This window comes from Myotis yumanensis, unplaced genomic scaffold (genome assembly GCF_028538775.1).
Source record: "Myotis yumanensis isolate MYYU_CA2020_CCGP unplaced genomic scaffold, mMyoYum1.0.hap1 SCAF_17, whole genome shotgun sequence".
NCBI lineage: Eukaryota > Metazoa > Chordata > Mammalia > Chiroptera > Vespertilionidae > Myotis > Myotis yumanensis.
This window is the reverse complement of record NW_027223768.1, coordinates 17,994,685-18,017,534: the sequence shown is the minus strand read 5'-3', so window position 1 is coordinate 18,017,534 and position 22,850 is coordinate 17,994,685. Positions and strand designations below refer to the sequence as shown.

Genomic DNA, 22,850 nt, shown 5'->3' with positions numbered 1-22,850 from the left:
GGCAAGCTCAGGTGGCTTTAAAGAGGTCAAGGAGTGGGCTGCTAGTCAACTGAGCTGTGGGCAAATCAAGAGAAACCCTGACTGACTCTCACACCTGCCTTCAGGTAGGCAAAGGGGCCTCTAAGGAGCTCTTACCAGGAGATGCTCTCTGCTCCTGGGCCATGAAGGACAAAAGGCAGGAACTGGAGGTTGAGAAGGTTTGTGGACCACTCGGTTGCCTTCACTAGATTTGGAAATCAGTGTCTGGGATCATGTATCATGTCTTATTGGGGGTGGGGAGGGAGGAAGGAACGGCACAAAGAGAGAGAAATGGACGGAATTCAAAGGCAGAAGACTCCGCAAGACTAACAGAATGAATGAATGAACCTATGTTAGCCTGGAAATTCACTTTAAGACCCACAGGTTATCTGGCTCCGTTACCTTTAAACACACAGATTTCATTTCAGGCAGAGTAAGAAGTATCTGTGTGTCACTGAAAGAGGAGATATAACGAGTCCACTTCCGAGGGACAAAGTGGAAAAATGGCTTTAAGTCCAGTTAGTTGCCTGGAAGAGATAGACATCTACAGACTTGGACGGAATGGGAATCGGGATGGGCCCTAGAAGAGGAAGCTGCAGTGCGGCGACAGCACTTCAGACCAAGAGCTCCAGCTGGCTCACTATCGGGATGAAGACACTCTCACTGCCTCTGTCTTGATTTCCCTACTTGTGTAAGGGAGATGATTCACCGCTTCCGTGAACCTGCCTCACAGAAGCATCAGGACGATGAATAATGCAGCATATCAACATGCTTTGAGACTTTGAAAGATGCCTGGTGTAAGTGCTGGGTATGATTTTGTCATCCTTCTTATCTTCTCACCTTATCATTGCAGAAAATCATGCTTGGAGAGGTTGGCCATTTTGACATCAATTTTTGGCCAACTTCTCCCACCCTTATTTCCACCCTGATGGGCATGAAGCCAGGGTAACCTGTCGGCTCTGTCTTCCTCATAGACCACGAGCTTCCTGCGCTTTGATTCCCTGCTCGCCTCTGCCCGCTGCATGCTCTTCCTCTTCTCCATTTTCCTAAACCCAGTCCTTTTCTCAAGGTCTAACTCACGTTTCCTCTCCTCTCTGGGGTGTCCTTCCTTTCTTATTCAGCACTGTCTTAGCCAGGCTTCTCCAGAGAAACACAGCCTGTATGGAAAGAGAGGTGATGAGGGACCAGCTCATGCGATGCTGGGGCATGAGAAGTTGAATGATCTGTTGTCTGCAAGTTGGAGGCTGAGGAAGCCAGTGGTGGAGTTCTAGTCCAAACCCAAATGCCTGTCAACCAGGGAGCCAATGATGTAAGTTCAAGTCCAAGTTCAAAGGGCTGAGAACCAGAAGCACAGATGTCTCAGGGCAGGAGCAAATAAAGGTCTCAGCTCAAAGAAGCCTCCCTCAGGTCCGGGTCCAGGTAACAATGGCTCCTTATATCCTTGCCAGGGTTTTTTAGGCTGGCCAATAAGGGAAAACATGATTTTTTTTTTTAACATATATTTAAGTTTAGATTGGCTTCTAACAAGGAAACAAGACACACACTGTTCAGAGGCCAAGAGCTACAAGCCTGAGCATTCACTGCCCAGCGCTGGAGTTGACCCGTGGTAGGTATTCCCATTTTAGAAAGCATCGGCAGTCATCATGGGTCCCGTGCCCACCTCAAGCGTGAACAGAGTCGCACAACGAGTCAGCCCCTCTGTGAAGGGCTGACACAACTTTCCTCTTCTGTAGAATGGGTATGAGAGTCCTGGCTTGCTCTCTACATCACCGCATCTTTAGAAGGAGGAGATCTGACCCCACCTATTAAACACCCTGCAGTCCTTAAAAAGAGGCAATGTCCTTTTCCTCAGTGACACTGCTGCTCGGCCACTTGTCAGGAGAGGTCATGTGGCAGGTGGGGTGAGCTGGCCATTTCCTATGCAGCTTGGCAGTGCCCGCAACCTCCCCAGGGAGGCCTGTGTGCTTTTAACTTCCTTCCCCCAGAGAAATACAGAAGGCAGTCCTCCCTTCCCTCTGAAAATGTCCAGGAGGAAAGCCTACTGGGGAAGGGTGGGCAGGTGGGGGAGAGGCCGGTTACCCCCGTCCACCCAGCCTCTTAGCTAAAATCTCTCATGGAGGGGCAGGCCCCGCCCGCAGGCCACGAGGTCCTGATCCCAGCCAGTTTCCTACTGAGCCCAGAAGCAGCAAGGCCTGAGCCAAACTCCTGGGGCCAGGGCAGCCCTGCTGGTGCCTCCTGAGCTGTTGCTTCCGTCAGTCAGTGCAACACAACTGGCGGGTTGGACTCTGATACCTGTCTCAGGATGCTCCTGGCAAAGGACCGCATGTGTCATTGCCACCTGACTCTGACAAACAGGCCGTGGGTATCAAACTCCAGGCCAGGGGATGATGTGGCCGAGGCAGCATGGGCAGTGGGCATGCTGAGCCCCACGCTCCCCTCCCCACTGTCCCTCTCCTTCTCTCCTGTGCTGTTGACACAAACTCAGCAAAGAGACAGAATGACAGGTGGGGCCTGCTCTGCTCCCACAATGCCTGGATCCTAACCCCAGCTCCTCCACTTGGGGAGCTGTTTGTCCTTAGGCAAATTATTTAATTTCCCCGTGCTTCAAGATCCTTAAATCCATCTATAATACAAAGATGAAAAAATGATACCTACTCCAAGACCTAGGAGAATTAAAAGAGTGAACATATGCAAAACAAAACAAAACAAAACAAAAACCCCAAAACCCCACAAAAACCCAGGCCTGACTCAGGGTAGGTGCTTAGTATTAAGTAATAAGAAGGATTCCTTCAGCCCTCTGTCAGCCGCTCCACACCGAGCCAGGGAGAGAGCGTTAAAAAATATGAAGTTGCCAAAGAATGCAGCCAGTTCCCCATCCCCAGCCGCAGGCCACCTCTTCCAGATCCTTTTGTAACTGCCTCTGGGAAACCCCAGGACCCACACTGACATTGCAGCTTTCCTACCTGGCCCAGCTTTTAAAGCTACAGTGGTCTCAGTTATACATACCCCTTCCCTGCCTCCCCCATACCCCACAGGTACACTCTCCAAGGACAGAATTCATTTAGTCTCTTTCTAGCTTTTCTGGCCCTTGAACTCCACTTTTAGCAAATTTGGGGGGGATATCAATAATCACCACCAAAACCCAGGTCCCAAATCCATTTTCTCCATCTGAGACCTACTATTTCAGAAAACTGAAGCCTCCACGCTATGTGGCCATGAGGCCAAATTAATTCACATTTTTGTTCATCTGCTTCTTCAGAGGATTGTTTCCTAAACTACTGGAGGGAGTGCTGGAGAAGGTGAGATCCCAGAGAGTCCCACTGCCCCCTGCTCCCGGACAAAAGAGGGAGGGAGGTGGGGCTTCCAGGAGCCCCTCTGGGCCAGCCCTCTGCTGAACCCTTTCTAAACCTCTGTCCCCAAGTTGGATGAGGGATCTCTGTTCTTACATAATGTGGTGGGGACAATGAGGAGTAAGGAAGATGGCAGGGATGAGAGAGCTGAGTTGAGAGTCCACAGTGTGCCTTGGACCACCTGGGGGGCTCCCGAACACAGGGCATCGAGTCTCACCCCAGAGTCTCGGATTCAGGAGAGCAGGATGGGGCCTGAGAATTGGCATGTTTTGAGAACCATTGGTTTACCCAAAACCAAAGGAATTCTCCCACTTCTCTCTAGCAACCCAAAGTTCCTCCTGGTTCCTTCTTGCTCCTTAATTCTTCCATGGAGCAGAGCCACTGCCTTCAGGAGGTCAGGCTCTGGGGTCAGACTGCCTGGGTCTGAATCTTGGCCTCATTTGATCAGCTGTGTGATCCTGGCCATATTACTTAACCTCTATGGCCCAGATTCCTCACATTAATAACGGCTAACATTTTCTGAGCACTTACTATATTATATGCCAGGTGCAGCTCTCGTGTACTTAACTATTTATCTGTTAAATCCTGACAAGACTATGAGGTAAGTGCCACTATTCTCCCCAATTTACAGATGAGGAAATGGAGGTGCAGAAAAGGATAATAATTGTAAACACCTCATAAGGTCATTGATGGATTCAATGAGATAACCCATGTCAATCATCTGACCATCTAAGGCTGTTTACTTTTACTATGGAAACAAGAGGGGTCTTGAGAATTCTAAGGACTTGCCTAAGAGAATTAACCATCCGGCTTCCTCTGGACCCTACAGAAAAGATGCAAATCACATTCCACGTTTTGTCCCACATTTAAGTCCTCCCATGAGAGATGGACTCCCCTTTCTGAGTTTCTGTCCCCAGAGAGCTGTCACAGTTCTCAGGGCCTGGGGGCACATGGGGTGGAGCAGAGGGAGCTGGGGAAGGGGAGGGGCGGGAGGAGGAAACTGCCGGGAAAGCTGTGGTGTGTGCGCCTGGGTAAGCAGGAGTCCCGATGAGACCTGACAGGGAAGCTCTGCAGAACACAGACAGTTTGCAAGCTCACCAGACCAGAGAGGAGAGAAACGAAGAGGAGAGAGAATGCTGAGCCCCTGAGCTGCGCCAGCACATCCCTAGTGACTGACACTAGTGGCTCCTGGCCTTGGGTTTTCTACCAGAGCTGGAAGGCAGGGGGTGGAGACCTGGTTTTGCTTTTCCTGACCTCCATACATGTTAAGCTTTCTTTCCACAGCTCAGGGCAGGGGGCTTTTGTTAAACCTAGGCTCAATGTGAATACTAATTGGTATAATCACCATCATCGAAGGGAGTGAAAAGCTGGTGATCAAACCTTCAGTGCTTTGCAGCTATAAGTCAAATATTCTGAGATGCAAGGACCCAAGTCAGCTCAAACTGTGCGCTTGGTCACCTCCCAGCAGTTACACTGGCTCTTGAACCTCCTCTCTGTCCCCACAAGCTGCCCTGTCTTTGGATTGGCTAATACCTACCAATCCTTAGGATACAGCTCCCCTGGACCGATCCTTGACTTCCTTTCCCAACCCTGCTCCTCACCAAGGCTGGATTAGGAGCCCACCCTTGGTAACTACAGACTTTCTCATAACCCAGGTTCTTATCACACTGTGGCCTGATGGCTTGCTCACTTGCCTGCCTTCTTCCTTCAACACCAGGGCATAAGCATCATATTCACCTTTGATTTCCCAGTGCTGAGCACAGCACCAGGCTGACAGTAGTTGATCATGAAATATTTACGGGTGGGTGTTTTGTGCATGCCCACCCCCTCCTTGCCAGGCTAAATGGAGGGGGAAGCTCCCCAAGTGAAGGTCTGATTCCTAGACTCAAGAACAATGGCAGGAAGTGTTAGCTTGGTGAGTGGTAAACACTGGGGTGAGAACGTTTGGCGAGAGCCAGCTTCAACTGGTGATGAATTGATTGGGTTGCGAGCAAACAAGAGGTGCCTGCCCAGTGTATGAACTGGTTCCAGAGAGGAGAGAAGAATGAGAGGTGTGCCTGAGCTGAGACAAAAGAACACAGGCTTACATAAGAGGCTTCACTGTCCAGTTCCATGCTTGCTAGTTTCTCCTGTGATTACAATTCTGATAAGGTAAGCAGGTGTTAACGTAAGAAATGTTCAAACTTATAAAGAATTTTTACAAGTTTATTTGAGCCAAACTGTCAATAATTGCCAGGAAGCAGAATCTCAGTGCATTGAGACAATGCTCCAGAGAATGGTGATTTTTCACCTGTTTTTATAAATTACCATGGAAGGTGGAGACTGTAAGTGGGCCACATGAAATCCACCAGTGATAGATTAGGGAGGAGGGAGAAAGCAAAGTGGGGAAATCTCTGGGATTGGATAAAAAGTAAAATGATAGACACATGCTTCTTTTACATAGGTGGATACAGGATAGTTACCAGTCAACAATTCACAAGATAGCAATAACAATGAGGGGATTTGTGGTCCTCCCCCCCCCTGCCCCACATTGACTGTGCCCTGAGGGGTCTGGAGAAAGGTAAGCTACAAGTCACCCTGACTTTCCAAAGGTCTGTTATCTAGATGCAAAAAGACAATAGGCTCAGTTAAAATCAAAATTGATCTTTGTCAGGGAAGATACTGGCCTAAGACATGACTACCCACCAGAGACTGCTTTTTAATTAAAAAGTTTTCATTTCACACCATCCTTTGGGGTTACTTTAGGTCTCTGGGTTTGCAAGGCCGCCATGCAGGCCTTCCCTGAGGAAGTCCGGTAGGCGTGTGGCCCCTGTCCGTGCACACAGGTGGTCTGGAAGACCAGCTCCGGCGAGCCTTTCCCAAGCTGCTGAGGGGCTGGGAGTGCCCACTTCTCACTCCTGGTAAGGACAGAATTTCTCTTCTACTCCAGGCAGTTGTTTCCACATATGTACCCTTCGTCATCAAGGAAACCAGGATAAGAAGGTATTTGGGAGAGAGAATGTACATTTCTCGACAGATACCTATGAGGTCATCTGATAGGTCAGTAGGGTCCTTTTCTGTATGAGAGAGGAAATGGAGAGGATGTTCAGGGCCTGGGGAGGCAGATAGTCTGGTGGCAGGTGGGGGTGGGGGGGAGGGGAGAGAGGCAGTTTGCTGATTTATGTGTACTTGCTACAGAAGGTCTCCATATGCTGATTCTGGGGACTCCTCCTCTCTGGCCACAGCCTGATGGGCTTTGTATTCTTACTTCATTGCTTTTGTGTGTGTCCAGCCTTCTAAGGATGAATATATGCCCCCCAAGGGCAGGGTACAGATTTTGGTGTTTCCTCTGAATTTTAGCACAGTTCTGGGGACTTGGGGTGGAGCAAGGAGGAGAGGCAATACTTGTTGACATGATGAATAAAAACCAAGAAAGTCAATGGCACAAAGCCCCTGGCCTGTCCATCGTCTCCCCAATCCAAGAGCAGTGCCCCGAAATTTAGTCCCCTGGTTTTATTTGGCTTTATAAACTTCTAGGGGAAAGTCTGTGCAAAAACTTCTGAGGGCTGAATACACTGAACACACTTGGTACTGCCCTGCCTGAGAGCACGGAGAGCCAGGAATGTCCTGCCACAAGTACCAGTATCCCCGGGTTGACTCCTGCTGGTCACGAGAGCTGATAGTTAATTTTTTAGAAATTTTGTGAGCTTGTTAAGCCACTGGTGGCTTGAAGGTGGCCTTGCTGGGAACATTTGCACCACAGAAATTGTCAAATGCTATAAATCAGAGCTTTGAAAACTAAAAAAAAAAAAAAAAAAAAAAGGGTCATGATTCCTTCACCGAACATGTATTATGTATTGCATTGCATTCACACATTTTTCAGAGAAACTTATTAGGCATCTACTAAACGACAGGCCCCGTAGCAGGGACAAGAGCTGTAATGATCAGTGGTGGGTGACCTCTGAACCAGGGGGACCTCATTAACTTTGAGAAGCTTCCTGACCATGCTTCTGCCTGTTGCTAAGTCAGGGAAAAGCGTTGTGTCTATTCTCACTTGAGACTGAAATATGCTGCAGTCTCTTCCACCTGCCATAATCAAACCTCTTACGAAATGTATTTCAGCAGCTTGTAACTCATTCGTCTCAAAGCAAAGCCACACTAAATGGCAGAAAAACCAAGCCCCTGATTTGTTCGGAATATTTTTCTCCCTCTTCCTGTTGTCCGAACCCTTACTCTGGGCCCTTGGGGGTCATTCCCCTGGGTAACTTGGGGAGTTTGCTTTTGCTAGTGCCTGCCAGTTGGCTGGCCACACGTTCATCGGGTTTCATAAATGCTAATCATCATTTTTTATTTTTAAATCTTGTTCAAATATATGATTTTCTCATTAGCTTGCCCCTGATCCAGTTTTAGTTCCAGAGCTCTGTGTCCAGGACGAGGAATTCCGAAGGGGAAAAGAGGCTGTCCATCATCTCCCCTAGTCCTGCTGCTGGCTGGAGCTTGCTGTTGGCTGGAGCTCGCGTGTGCCCTCCTGGTCCCACCTCTGATGCCCAGCGACCCAGGGCTATCACTTCCCCAATCAGTGTGTAGTGGGAGGGCCTTTCCACCCACTGGAGCACTGACAGGTCCCCGAGGATTCTTGGAAAAGTAAAGGCAATTGGTTATTACTTATTCATCTTCAGCCTGGAAAAACCTGACTCTGTGAAGCTCAGAATTTCCTGCTGAGGATCAGAGTCGGTGCAGGTAACAGCATCAAAGACCTGGGTCACGGGTCACCGGAGAATGTGGCTCCACCATTACCTTAGGGAACTTGAACGTGGAAAATAATAAGGGCGAGAATCCAGGCCCCCATCATGAGGGTGCAGGAGGAGCGGGTGGAGAGGTGAGGGACTCGCAGATTTCTTCTATGTATTTCTCTTTCTGGCAGGCTTCAGTTCTTCCCTTCGCTGATTCTTATAGGAAACTTCATTGATGAGCCTCCTCTGAGATTCCAAGCATTCTGGGGGACACCTGCTCTGTGTACGCTGGAGAACAACATGCCACCTCCCCCCCCCCCCCCCCAAAGGATCACAGAGTCCCTGGGAAGAACGGGAAGGAAGGAATGTCAGATGCGTGTGTTGGGGATTGTGACTAGTTGAGAGCTTGTGGGAGGGGCCCCAGCGCCCAGCGCCCAGCGGGGCATGGTAGAGGGAGCTTCCTAAAAGAGGCGGTGGTAGGGACAAATGGGTATTCTGCAGGTGAGTGAGTGGGAAACGGGTATTTCCAGCCAAAGAAAGAGAACATGCACAGAGAGGTAAGAGAACAAGGTCCCTCAAAGGGCTCTAAGTAATGCTGGAGCTCAGGGCTGGTCCTGGAGGAGTGGCAGGAGATGAGAGTGGACGCCAACGCTGGAATGCTTTAGAAGCTAGGCTTAACGACTTGCAATTCAGGGAAAACGAGCCGCCACTGAAGTACTCTACGCAGGAGAATGGCCTTATTGGAATTGTGATTTAGAAAGCATTTAAAAGCAATAATAGCAGGATTAGTTGATATTTATTGAGCACTTATTATGCACCAGGCATATTTGAGCACTTTTCTTGACAGGATGCATTTAGCTTTGGGTGTAAGGTGTAGGTCAGGGTGGGACCCATCAGGCTGACCCCAGCCACTCTGCCCTTGGCCACTAAGCTATGAACACCCCTGCTGTTGTCATGTCTCAGAAACAAATGTTACTTCTCCTTGCTTTTCTGTTCCTTGTTGCTTCTCAGTTTGAAGCTGGTCTACTCCAGCAATTCTCAGGCACAAACAAGAGGTGTGGCTTTGTGAACAGCCCCAGATCTCAACTACTTACAAATCAGAAAGAGGCACAGAGAACTCCAAGCGGCTGCCTGGGTCTTCGGGGAAGATTGCTGCGCAGTTCCCTGCCTCCCCGTCCTGGGAACCCACAGAAATCCCTATCCTGGCCTTGGCTTCTGGATCCCAGAATGTCTCTCCTTTTCTCAATTCCACTCGAAACCCCTTTTCTCTCTCTCTCTCACTTGGAGCCAGTTGCTTGGAATCAAATTCCTAGGAGCACATTTAAGAAAAATCAACCCAGGGTTGAAAGAGGGAGAATTTAAAAATGAAAGGGATTTCTTTCATTCCTCGAGGGCAAATCTTGTGCCTTAAGAAAGTCCCAGACTGAACATAACCTGAGACATGCCTGTTAATGTCAAATGTTTATTCAATCAATCAACCCACATTTACCGAGCTGCCGTGTGCCAGGAACGGTGCTAGCTAGATGCAGGGAGATGTCTAAGTGGCAGAGTCTTCCTTCACGCCTAATGGAGGGACTCAGAGTCCGTCACGGTACTCTTACAATGTCGCTGTTTGTGGTCCTCACCTCCCTGAACACCTCCATCTCCTCGGTGACTCTCGCCAATGTGTCTCTTGACTTTCGGGAAACGCTGAGGCACTCCTTCCCCGGAAATGTCCCCACACTGGACACTCTAGTCCGGAGCGGGGAGAGAGGGCTCCTGATGCGGCCATCCGGCTGAGCCAGGTGTCACCACACATTCCTCCCTCCTCCTTTCCCACGTGACTCACAGGTGACTAGGCACACTCAGGCCTGTTGGGGGTGAAGGGATTCAGAACAGGTCTCCCCAGGAGGGGCTCCCTTGGTAGGGGAATTATTTTGAGCCGAAGGCAATGGAGACCTGTGGGCTCAGAAGAAGTGTCTGCCCCACCCCGCCACCCCCCCACCCTTAACTGCCTTGCAGTATTTAAATGGAGGGACTTCCCCACAAGAAGGGTTATTACCAGAGATAACTTTCAACCACTGATCTACATGGCAGGACAAGCATAGAATTACTCACCGTCTGCTTTTCTTACCACCCTGCAGGAGACCGTGGCCCCTCTGAAGCCTGACCCCATCCTTGGCTCAGAATGTCATGTGGACCTCATTTTCCCCTTCTGTCTCTGAACCTCTCATATAAATGGGTCTCTCTCTTGTGTATATGAGGTCCCCATACATAACATATGTAATTAAATTTGGTTATTTTTGTCTTATTAATCTGTCTCGTGACTATTTAATTATTAGAACAGCAGAAAAAGCCTAGGAGAGTAGAGAAAACATTTCTTCCTTCCCAAGGGAGTTACTGGGCTGTGGCCATGGGGGGAAAATCACTATTACTTTAAGCATTGAAAACAGATATATCTCTAAAAGAAATGCCAACCCTTTGAAGAATTTCTGAAAAACCCAGCTATGTGACCATAAGCCAACTCCATCCCTACCCCAACAATACGAATTCCTGCTTGGGAAGGTGTGAGTTCTAAAGATCAGTTGTCATGGAAACAAAGCTAGGGCACCAATAGCTCATTCCGTCTCATACGGCCTCTCCAAGGAGGCGCTGCTCTGGGGAAACACTGGACAGACACGGCCATGGAGCAAAATGGACAGTCTGGGGTCAATGAGTCCCAGATCAAAAAGCTTTACCCTCTTGGTATTTCTCAGGAGATATTGTCTTGCTTGTTCGTGGATGGACGAAGGCATGGAGAGCTGTGAGGAAGTGAGGTTTGGAGTTAATTTTGTATTAACTCCATGACCAACACTCCTCCTGTTTTTTTTTTCTTTTCTTTCTCCCCATCTACTCTGCTTACTCCCCACTTCGTCCTGCTCAAGCACAATAGTATCACACTGACCTCTTTTCCAGACTCTCAAGAGTGGACAAACCAGTTTCTCAGCGATCACCTTCACCTCCACAGTCATCACTGACTCCAGGGGACGGGCCAACCTGAACTGGAGAGACAGGATGTGCCTTGGACCAAGCACAGGGGAGCAGCCTTCTCAAAGAGAGATGCCAATTTCAGCTGCTCCTGGGACAGCACCTCACTCAGACTTCCTGAGGCTGTGACTGACAACAGCATTTTTGTGTCGTCCAACAGTGGCTGACGCCTTGATTTATAGGTATCAAGGTTTAGTCATCTCGGTCCAACATGGTACCAGGCCATCGTGAGAATATGTGGCACTGCCAGCTCAGCTTCACTACTTCCTTTGAAAGCTGTCTCTCTCTCCTCCCACCATCTCATCCTGGGGGAGTTCTTATGCAGCCCCACCCCGGTGGTCATAACTGATGGCATCATGACGAGGTAGGGTTCCAAGTTGGGCGAGGTGACTTGGCCTGGAGTTTGGGGCTTGGAAACACAGTGCCCAAAAGCTACAAGCCATAATGCTTAGCAGACACCAGTGCCGGGTTTTCCACCAGGTGGAAACAGACAGTCTGCCGCAGGAAAAGGGGAAAGACAACACCCAGGGAGAAGGAAACAGATGAGAATGAATCTTCACCAAGCCAGGTCCCTGCTCCAATGCTTCCTGGGTCTGCAGCACCCCTGCCCATCCTGTGGCCTGGTTGCTCTGGGAGAAAACCCAGCATCCTTTGAGTGCACTTGCATTTTTTAAAGATATAAATTCAGTTTCCATCACTTGCCACCAAAAGGATCCTGACTCTTCTCTGGCACTGAGCAGCACTTTGCAAATGTTTGCTGAATGACGAATGCGAGTGTTTCAGTGTCCAAATTCAGAATAGCAAAAGGCTGGAAGATTGGGCAAGGCCACTTGGTTTATCCCTCATTCTCAGGACAGACCCCCAGGTACTTTAGCCAAGGGCAGGGGGCTCATATTTTTAAAGCCCTCCTGGGAGAAGGTTTTATAAAATGTCTCTTGGTTACTTAACAGAGGAGAGGAGAGGAGAGGAGAGGAGAGGAGAGGAGAGGAGAGGAGAGGAGAGGAGAGGAGAGGACAGGAGAGGAGAGGAGAGGAGACTGGGCAAATATGACATTTTCAATCTCGTCTTCTTTGAAGTCCTCCTGCATCCCACTCTCAGCCTTGAAGATCACCTCATTTTCAATCTTTAATCTTTCACCTCTTTCCATTTTTCATGTCATTAAAATTTACTTTTCTTTCCCAACCTTTTTTGTTTGTTTGTTTTGGTTAATAGCATCACATACATCATTGTCCCTGATGATAAGCTTTATCACTTTTCCAGAGAATTAGGCAGCTCAGCCACGAGGGGTAGGTGTATGATGTACATTCTCTCATCCAGCAAACATTTATAAGAGCCGTGCATATGGTAGGTACTATGCTAAGAGCTGTGTATAGAAACAGTGCAGCTAGCTGCTCAGAGAAAATGAGACACTTCAATCCTAGTTGAGACCTGATATGGAATTCCATTTGTCTGAAATTGAAATCATTAAAGCCATTGTCCTTATTTTCTTCATTGATTCATTCACTATTCACTCACTGAACAAATATTTTTTCAGTTTCTGTTTGGGGCTGGATACTGCTCTGGCCATGGACTTACAGAGTTGAATAAGGTCCCTATATTCTAGTGGGAGAAGACAGAAAAAAAAGCAAGCTGACAATTAACTATCATTCCAGGCAGTATCAGATAGTGATAGTCGCTATGATAAAAGAAGCAGAATAAAGGGTTAAGCATCCTGGGTTGTGGGTAAGTTACTATAGATGAGGAGGTGGCATTTAAAAAGAGACCTGACTTATGCAAAAGGTTCAGTCATGCAAATTTCTGATATAATAGCAGCTTTCCTGCCAGATGGCCTGAGGGATTGGACTAGATGATTTCTGGGGTTCCTTCTAGTAGAAAAACCTAGAATTCTACCACCCCACCTAGTTCCTGTTTTACAACAGTCTGCATGGTTCCTCTCGAAACCTTTGCCAGCATCCGTAACTTCCAATTACATTGCTCAGAATTAGTGTCTAGGAAGCTTCTGTCAGTAAGTAGGACTTGTGGCTCCAGCAACTTCTCTTCATATCTGTAGGTCCCCCGTCATAATTAATCAAAGCGACCATCCAGCCCTTTCATGTCAGGAAGGGCCAAAGATGCCTGGCTCAGACAAGCTCCAATCTTTCAGGGAAAAAGAAATGGCTCTTCGCACTGAATGAGCATCCTGATGCCGTGCTCAACGTGCTATGTAAACCATAATTTCTCCACCTGTAACCTTGGGGTGGTCGCAACAGACAAAATATTCTGCTCAGGATTTAAACTCACAGGAAAGAGACTAGAGTCTAAATCCCTCCGCAGTGAAGTCTAACTGATTTTAATTGTTGCTAGAATAGGTGGGCCACCCCAGGGGCCTTGCAGACCTCGGTTCGAGGATTTTCTTTGCTTCTGGGGTCACCCTGACACCAATTCACATTGAGCCTGAAAGGGCCACACTACCAGCGTGAACTTAGACCACGTGTATGAGTGCCAGCTTGTCATTCCAATTCTCATACGAGTTTTTTTCACCCTCTCTCCACCGGGGCCAAGACCAAGAGGAGCAAAATGTTTTGGCTCTTTCTCTGTGTGGGATGGGCTTACTAGTATTTCTTGTTTACCTCTGTAGCCCTTTGATGTCTCAGCTTTGTGGAAGGGTTTCTCATTAGATCCCTCATCTCGGGCATTATTTTTTCTTTATTAGCACATAGAGTAATAGTACATCTTTTCATTGAAGGCACATTCGAGTGGGTATAGTAATCCAGCCATTAGTAAGAAAGCCGAGCACTTTGAGAAAGGGGCTGTGGAACGAGGGTGCCACATTAGGGGAGAAAGCTGCTGAAAAGAATGTGGCAACAAATGAAAAGACTAGTTCACAACCTGCAGTCAGTCAGAAAACGGTAAGACTCTGATGTGACTGATAGGAACATTATCATGATTTGGCTGCAGAGCCATCTGGAGTCTGATTATCTGGGGAAGAGATATGACATCAGCAAGACCTTACACATCAAAGGCTGAACCACAGCCAGGACAGTGGCTCCAAGGGTGCACTAAGTGTAACTACAGTTCCATGTGTGTGGCCCAAGTTCCCTCCCTGGAAGACAGAGTGTCTGGGGCCGTTGCCCACCATTTGCTTATCCTTTATCCCCCCTACTAGATGCAGGTTCCATGAAGGGCAGGAGCCTTGGCTTTCTTCATTACTAGCGTCTTCCCAGCGCCTCCCCATAGTACCTGACTCCTATGAGGCCTTAACAAATATGAGTGCAGAGAATGAGTAGGAGATGGGCCACTGTTGGCCTTGTCTCTGGTGTTCTAGGGGCTCAGGCCGGAGTTTGCAGCACGAGAGAGGTTCAGTGACCAGGCCCAAAGCAGAGAGTTGAAGGTTCAGAGATTGTGGAAGTGGGAGGCAAGCTGTAAAGCCAAGTGGGTCAGGAAGGAGGGCAGCTGGTGTTTGGGAAGGGCTGGGCTTTCACCACAGACACCAGGCTTCCAAGATGCTGAACTCCTGCCCTTGACATTTCCAAGGACCTCCTTCCCCCTCCACAAATACCTCCACATCCCTCCCCACTGCTGCACGCCCCGCCTTGTTAGGACTGTGGTTGCCAATCAAAACACCAGGGCCGCCCCCTAGCCAGTGTTGCTCAGTGGATAGATCGTCAGCCTGTGGACTGAAGGGTCCCAGGTTTGATCCCAGTCAAGGGCACATGCCCGGGTTTTGGGGTCTATCCCCAATGGGGCATGCAGGAGGCAGCCAATCAATGATGCTCTCTCTTTATTGATGTTTCTATCTTCTCTCCCTCTCCTTTCTTCTCTGAAATCAATGAAAAAAATATTAAAAAAAACAAATAAACAAAAATACCCACCAGGGCTAACAGGTATAAGGCTTGTTCACTGTCTTTGCCAAGCACTTGGGTGTACTCTGCCTTCCTCCCCTCTACCACCCACATCCCAAACCTTGTCTATCTCAGTGGGCAAGTTTCATGCCAGGACCTGGCTCCCACTGGTCCCTCCCTACCACTCCATTCCACACCTGCCAATCACACTGAACATCTAACAGGCTGAGAGAACAGAGGCCTCTGTCTGGAGTAAGCAAATGGCACTTTCTTCCCTGGGAAAACCCAACAAGAGGAGGTTTTTTGTTTGTTTGTCTATTTGTTTGTTTTGTTTTGTAGCTGGTTTCATCTCTCAGAGGGTAGGGGATTCCACAGAGGAAATTGCTGTTTTGAACTTGACTCTAACAAGATTCATGTTTACAGAGAGTCAGAGTAAGGCAGTGGGAGGAGCTTCAACCACCTGCTCAGGAAGACCTGAGTTCAATTCCCACCTTGGTGTGAATCTGGGCACAGGTCTTTGTGAGACCCAATTTCCTCACCCATATGATGACGATAATAACCCTACCCACCATGTAGGGTTATGGTAAAGATGGAATATGAACTCACTGACAGTGTTGAGCATGTTACCACACACTAAACGCTCACCTGACCACCCTCTGTACCTGCACACTGTATGGGTTTGACTCTTGTTAGTGTAAAGCAAGCATGTCAACCTCGCAGCCCGCGGGTCGCATGCGGCCCACGAATATTTTTGCGGCCCAGCCAATATAACGGTATGTAAGACATGTTTTAATAAAAATTTCATAACTTAATTCAATATCCTGTTATACATAATTATTAATAACGAACTACAACATTTGCTAGTGACTGATTACTATAATCATGTTACATTTTAGTAGCAAAACCTTCAAGGGCCAGAGATAGATTTTATCTTCCAACGGGATGCTGCTTGGATTTAGTAGTGTCCAAGGCCTGTATTGTCTGTGAGTCACAAAGAAAATAATTATGTTGATAGGTGTCCCTTTCCAAAGCTAGACAGGCCCTGACAACTTGGAACGGGTTTCTGGTTGGTTGTTTGCTTCATCTTGTTTTGTTTTTGGGTCCGTGAAATATTCATGTGGCTTAAAATTCAAAGAGTAAGTCAAGTTGTCCTATAAAACAATTTTCTCCCTCCGCCAATTTCTGTCCTTCAGCCACTCCTCAGGGCCAACTAACGTCAATCACTGTCTTTCTTATTGTTTCATGTACGTCTTAGTCTTTATGAAATTTTCTCCATGGGACAGTCTAGGGCGCAAGGGTGTCCTGACTCTCTGGCGATGTGACTGACATCCCTAAGGATGACCGCTGCTCCACAGGACTGAGTGGAGGCCAATCCCAAGAAGTTAAGGAACACGTTTTCCTTGAAACAGGAGGCACCGGCCAGCACCTGATTTTACTGCTCTGCACCCTGCGGGTCAGGCAGTTAAACATCTGCAAAGAACAAGAGATAACACCCTGTGTGGGTGAATTCGGCTCTATCTCCTCTAACCAACTTTTCTGACAAGATCACATAATTGCATCTTTGTTCCTGTCCGGGGAGCTGACGGTTGATGCCATGGGCAGCATTGTTGCTGTAATAATCACTGTGGCTTTAGTTTATAGTGGGGAGTAACTCATGCTGATTCACATGCAGGCCTGTCCATGTGCTCTTTCTATGTGTGTTCTTTCTCCAGTGGAAACGATAAGTGCTTCAAAGGCAGGGTCCTAACACCTAACATCACTTTCTTCCATCTAAGCATACCTTGCATATGTCTGAGTAGCTCCGTGGGGACATTCTGTCTTCATTAAGTTATACATTGTTCTAGGGAGATAAGAATTCCACGTACGAAACAGGGACAGTACTTACTAAAGTGCTAAATTAAGATGGGTTTGAGGGGACATAGTTGAAACAGGACTGATCATCCCTGTTCTCTCTAGAGATGACATTTTACCCATTTCTAAATTTCCTAATTTAACCTCGATTCTTAAGACTTTAGTGTACAGCTTTATTAATAGAAACAAGTTCTGTGCTTCCTCCTCTTCTCAGAAATCTTCTACATTCTGCTGGGTAATGCCCTCCTACCTACCTGGAGGAGGTAGACCTCCCCAACCTGAGTGACTACACCCAACCAGGGCTTTCCTAGGAGGAGACAAGGCAGTTCTGCCTAATTTATTACACTTCTGCTACTTGGAATTGTATGGTTCTTACATATTCAGGAAGACAGGCAGCTCAGTTGTGTGCCAGGAGCCAGTAAGCCCCTGGCAGGCCTCCCATGAGCTGTGGCAGTTGGGGACCTGGCAATAGATGGGTGCCCCTGAGCAGAACACCTGGCAGTAAAAGCCTGCCAGATGTCCCAGCTTAACCTGGGGACTGGAGGTGACAATGATTTTGCCTTATAAACTTGAAAATCCACAACATGGATTTTCCTAAATACAGCATTTCTCTTCCTTCCTGGCAATGAAGGAATTGTGCTGATTGATTGGTTTTCAAGTTCCCTGTTGGGGTGAAGGAAAATGAAAGAGTAGGAAGGAGTAAGTCTGACTCATGTCCGTAGATTTTTATTATAATGAGAATCATATATTTTTCAAATAGCAAAATCAGGCTTCAGCCTGGAAAACAAACAGACAGACACTACCCAAGATGATCTATGTTAAAAAATTAATCTGAACTGTGCATACTGTGCATGACTTTGAAAAAGGAATAACATTATGAGTAGATGCTTATAGTGAAGAAGTTGTCCTGGCCCATTTATGAGAGCATACAGTAGGTAAAATAATAATGGACAAGTCCAAATTATTACCTCCACGGATCCAGCTCAGTACAGAAAAGACTGCACCAAGCGGTAGCAGAGTCACTCACTTGACCCCACAGCACAGAGAGAAGCCAAGTGTGGGATGCGGAGGATGACTTCATATAAACACTATTATTGGTAGAAAAAAGTCTGGCAGCATCCGTGTGGCTCTCTTTGCAAGTTTAAATGGAAATGGTGAGATTGGGTTGGTCATGTGGAGAAGTTTGTCAAGAGCTGGGCTTCCTAATTTAGGACCTTTGTCTTTAGTGTCATCACTTTCCAGGAAATGGTTGCAAGACTAGAGAGAAAAGGAAATTCACCATCTGGCTGGCTGTCCAGCAAAGCTGCTGACGAGACAGCACTCGTGTGCTAAGGCCGCATTGGGTCCAGGTTTGGACCTCAGATTCTGGGAAATAAGTCCATACGTAACCAAAAGCAAACAAACGAACAAGGATTTGTATAGAGAAATGAGAGTTCAAAGGGAACTAGTTTTTGTGCCAACTGGACAATCCACTCTATTATTTAACCAAAATGAGGTTGTTAAGTAGACCATGTGAGCAAAGGGAGGTAAATGATGCTAAAGGTCAATATCATTGATCTTTGAAAACCTGCTGCTGCCTTCTTTCCAATACCTCTGCCAAGGGACCAGCTTACTCACTCGAGTGGTTGAGTTCCAGCACCCTGGCAACCCTTCCCTGGAAGGCTGGAGACTCGAGGATATGTTCTCTACAGCAGAAATTCCCAAAGGATGGTCCGAGGACCCCCAGGAGTCTCTGAAATCCTTTCTGGGGTGTCTGTGAGGTTAAAGTTATTTTCATAATAATACTAAGATGTTATCTGCCTTTCTTACTTTTCTTGTCCAAGGGCCCAGTGGAGTTTTCCAGAGGCTACATGACATATAATATCATCATTCTCACAACTAATGAAAGGTGTGTTTGTATATTGTTGTTTTTAAAATTTCTAATGTGATAAATATAAGTAGATATGATCCATATTTAAAAAAAAAAAAAAAAAAGCTCTTTAAGGCTCTCAATATTTAAGAGTGAAAAGGTTCCTAAGACCAAAAACCACCGTACTAGAACAGGAGCAAGCACCAGAATGTTATTCTTTTTTGTGAGATTTTCAAAAAACACTAGAACTCTAGATGAAGACTTCTTTTTTTTTTTTAATATATATTTTATTGATTTTTTTTACAGAGAAGAAGGGAGAGGGATAGAGAGCCAGAAACATCGATGAGAGAGATTGATCGGCTGCCTCCTGCATGCCCCCCACTGGGGATGTGCCCGCAACCAAGGTACATGCCCTTGACCAGAATCGAACCTGGGACCCTTCAGTCCGCAGGACTACGCTCTATCCACTGAGCCAAACCGGTTCGGCTAGATGAAGACTTCTTAATATGGTTTAGAGAGCATTTTATCTCACTAGGCACATAATATTCAGATTACCTCAAAAGGTCCAATTATTGCATGGGTATATATACTCCAAATCCTCTTATTGGATATATCAAGTTGAAGGAGGAGGTGGAGGCAGATGAGTAAACATTTTTATCTGTGATTTGTTTGTCCTTTGACAATTATCTTATCTAAAATGGATCATAATTCATGCATACCCTGAGAGGAAGTGTATACTATTTCTGGAGTTCTTGAACTGTAACTGAACTGAAACCAAGAATCATAGCCTGCCAGGAATATAAGGGCAATCAAGGTAGTTTTTCTGGTTTTATGGTGCCTGTGTGTGTGTAGAGAAAGACAGAAAGAGAAAAAGAGGGAGGGAGGGAGGGAGGGAGGGAGGGAGAGGGGGAGAGAGAGAGAGAGAGAGAGAGAGAGAGAGAGAGAGAGAGAGAGAAATGAGGTCATTTTAAGCATTAGGCCATTTGTTAGAGATTTCTGAAGCCCATTCTTCAAATAGAGTCAGCACTGAGGTTGGTTGTCACAGGTTGGCCCAAGGTCCACTTAGCCTGGGCATTTCACAAGGCTATTTCCTCCTAAGGAGTGTTAGGGGCCTGATCTCTATGAGCCCCCCTGAAGCTGGGCATGGAATTTGGGGTCATAAATATAATAGTTGGAAGCCTAGAGTTTTCTTTGGTCTCCCTGACACTGCTGATACATGGGCCAGGACACACCTGGTGAGACAGGTCCTCAAACCAAAATAAGCAACTACAAAATGCAGCATTGGGTTTGAACTGGATTGAACAAAGATTAGATGAACATCTGATATATCAAGGTGTCATGAGGAGAGCAAGACAAGTCACAGTACCTGTCCTCAAGGATTACAACTGACCCTGTACCTTATTCCAGTTATAGAATCATAGTATCCTCTGTCATCTACCAGAGTTAACCGACAGAGATAAGGACAGAAGGGCGACCTCCATTTATCTCCTTTTTTCTTCATGGGCTGAATCCTGAGGGACCTCCAGGAGCCATCTCCAGCCCCCTGGCCTGAAGGAAGAGCTGAAATAATTTCCACAGAAAACTCATGTCTTAGAAACAAGGAAATGGTGCCTATAATAACACAATTAAGAATCTTTACCAAAATAAAATTGATGACAAAGTGTTCCATTTTAATCAATAAATCTTTATAATTGTATAAATAAAGCCATCGTCTTTAGGAGAAGTGTGTGAGACGGTGGCAAGAGGGGGTTCCAGCCACTCTGAGGGAGGCGAACTTGACTCACTGTTTTGGTGACAGGAGGCAATGATGAGAGACTGGCTTGGTGAGGTTGTTTTCTCTCTGGAGTGGAAAGTGTTGAGCACCGATCACTCACTGCCTCACTGTCTTGCCTGTGGGCTCCTTTCTGGGCGAGGCAGAGAGCTGTATCCCCCGCAGAGCCTTGTAGGAGTCTGACAACAGCTCATGGAAGGCCCCTGCCCGGGGGCCCAGAAGGGGCAGTCTGTAGTGAATGCTCTCTGGAGGGCAGTGCAAGAAGGAAGGACAAGTGCTGCTTAGATTCTATTTTTAAAGAAACTCAAAATAACCAAAGGCCACCAAAGACTTCTTCAACCCTCTGAAACAGACTCAAAATTCGCAGGATTCCCTTTAATAGAACCATTACCCGCCCCCCCCCCCCCCCACTCCCACCCCCAACTAAGCTTTTGCAGCTCTTGTCAAAGAGGCCAAAAAGGAGTGCCTAGAAACCAAACTCAAGTATGAGCAGTCGAGGCCGATTAAATAAAAATGAAGATAAAATGCATCCTGATTTGTAATATGAGTCAGAAGGAAAGAGGAATCGATTCTCAGAAGACTTTTCAGGGACCCGTATGTGGTTCTGCTCGCCAAACACACAAGCATGATCTGACAAAAGGGCCACAGTAGGGAAAAGTGCTTGCATTTTCAAAAGAACCTTTGTTTTATAACATAATTTGTTTTGGAATTCTTTAGAATCCTTACCATCCTGACCTCTCAGTCGAATATTATTTTATTTACAAAAAGTTGTTAATATTCAACTTTCCCAAAAGACATGTGGCTTAAAGGAGAAAAAACAATACACAAAATAATAGCTTCCCATTGGAAGTCACTGAGTGACAGAGGGAACTGGAGAACTGAATTCTCTGGAACATGTTTCTCATTCCAGCTGAATGAGAGCTGAGAGAGTCACAAAATAATGAGCCCAGGGTCCAGTCTGGGCTCCTCGCTCTGATGAAGAGGAGACAGAGGTCCAGGGTTATGGGCACTGACAGACCAAGGACCAAAATCCAGAGCTCCCTGTACCATATCACACGCTGTGCCAGGCCATAGGCATCCATGTCTACCCATGTTTACTGACAAGAGCCTGTGGGTGTCATGGGACTCGGGACTCTAGGCCAGAGTCAAGGCAAATGGATTCAGAACAAATCCCTCCCCTTCACTTACAAAGATAGGCTCTTCCCACTTACTTAGTTCTCACCAATAATTATCAATAATACATGAAGTTTAGCTGAATACACTAGAAATCATTGTTGCAATCAGCAAAATTGGCAGTAATGTTTGTGGGATGAGTCAGCTACTTGGTCTTTGTAGCATGTCCACGGCGATGCAGCACAGGTGGGTGGCCGCTGCAGCAATGAGCAGCACACGCTGTGGCAGGAACATGTCTCAGCCCCATAAATCAGCAGGGCTGGGGACGTGTCAGCAGTTTTTCTGGGCAGATCAAAGGTGAAGGCTGCTGGTACTGAGGCTCTGGCTCTCTCGGGAGTGGGGGTGGCCGGGCAGGGTGGGAGGCACAACATTTCTCTAGTTTTACAGGTGGGAACACGGAGGCCCAAACAGTTTAAACAATTGGGCAAAGCTTGTATGGGCAGACGAGGATCCGAAGCCAGGTCTCCGCTCCCAGGCTAGTGCTTTTCCATAACCTCAGAGAGCACACACAATAGCAAAGCTCAGCTCACAAACATCATGACCAGAATCAACTGTAGATCTACCCAGCTTCAGCTCCTAGCCAACTCCATAGGCTCTGTCTGTTCTGTCCTTGGATGGACTCTATGGGCAAGAACCAGGTCTGTCCGGGAAAGAACACAATGTGCTGATCATAATCGCGTACACCAAGTCTAGCTCTCCTGTTGGCCATTGGAATATACTCCTAGGGCTATTAAGTTAATAAAAGGCATCTTATCGCATAGCCCTAAAGAATCGGAAGATAAACATTCTTGCTGAGGGAAGGGGTGTGTGTGTGTGTGTGTGTGTGTGTGTGTGTGTGTGTGTGTGTTTCATTCCTTTGTGAGGCAGACCTGAAAAAATCCAGGTTAAAGGAAACTCAGGACTGGGTGGCTGCTACAGAGACCCCTGAAACCAGCTGCACATGTCTGTCACCCAGTGTTGTCTTGGCTTCAACAGAATGAGGTGGTTGCAGACCAGAGGACAGCAGGGCTTTCACTGAGAGGAGACTCTTAGCTCCTGGCTCTTTGTCCACTTTGTCCACGGGCTAGGCCAAACTCTTTGGATTCATAACAAAGGATTCACTGGAACTAGCAGTCTTTCACCCCACGAGAGTGGACATCTCCAAACCTCAGCTGTTACCAGAGTCTCTGGTCCTCCTTTTTGGGACCTTTTCAAGATACCCCTTCTATGCTCAAATTTCCTTCTTGATGCCTGCTCAGATCAGTTCTGGCTCTAGCTCCTCTGCAACCACCAGGATAGAGCTTGCACTTCCCCATCTGT

The 22,850-nt window shown here is 47.2% G+C and overlaps 1 protein-coding gene and 1 long non-coding RNA gene across 5 annotated transcripts in view; one reads left to right on the top strand and one right to left on the bottom strand.

Annotated features, from left to right (window-relative positions):
- The first annotated feature begins 72 nt into the window (after positions 1–72).
- LOC138995826 (uncharacterized) lies at positions 73–12,256 on the top strand. 2 transcript variants are annotated; one of them, XR_011468673.1, is made up of 3 exons: positions 73–815; positions 6,114–6,268; positions 11,015–12,256. It is a non-coding gene; the product is annotated as an uncharacterized lncRNA (long non-coding RNA). The 2 variants fall into 2 exon arrangements; XR_011468674.1 differs by lacking the exon at positions 11,015–12,256 and adding an exon at positions 10,204–10,368.
- The window catches only part of CUNH1orf105 (chromosome unknown C1orf105 homolog), a 27,041-nt gene continuing 14,289 nt past the window's right edge, over positions 10,099–22,850 (bottom strand). The window contains exon 6 of one of the 3 annotated variants that reach the window (XM_070396560.1): positions 10,099–11,100. In XM_070396560.1, coding sequence (XP_070252661.1) covers positions 11,042–11,100 — 59 coding nt within the window. In that variant the 3' untranslated portion in view covers positions 10,099–11,041. Of the gene's footprint in view, positions 11,101–19,573; positions 20,624–21,378; positions 22,192–22,850 lie in introns of those variants that run through there. The other 2 variants (XM_070396558.1, XM_070396559.1) reach the window with 2 other exon arrangements.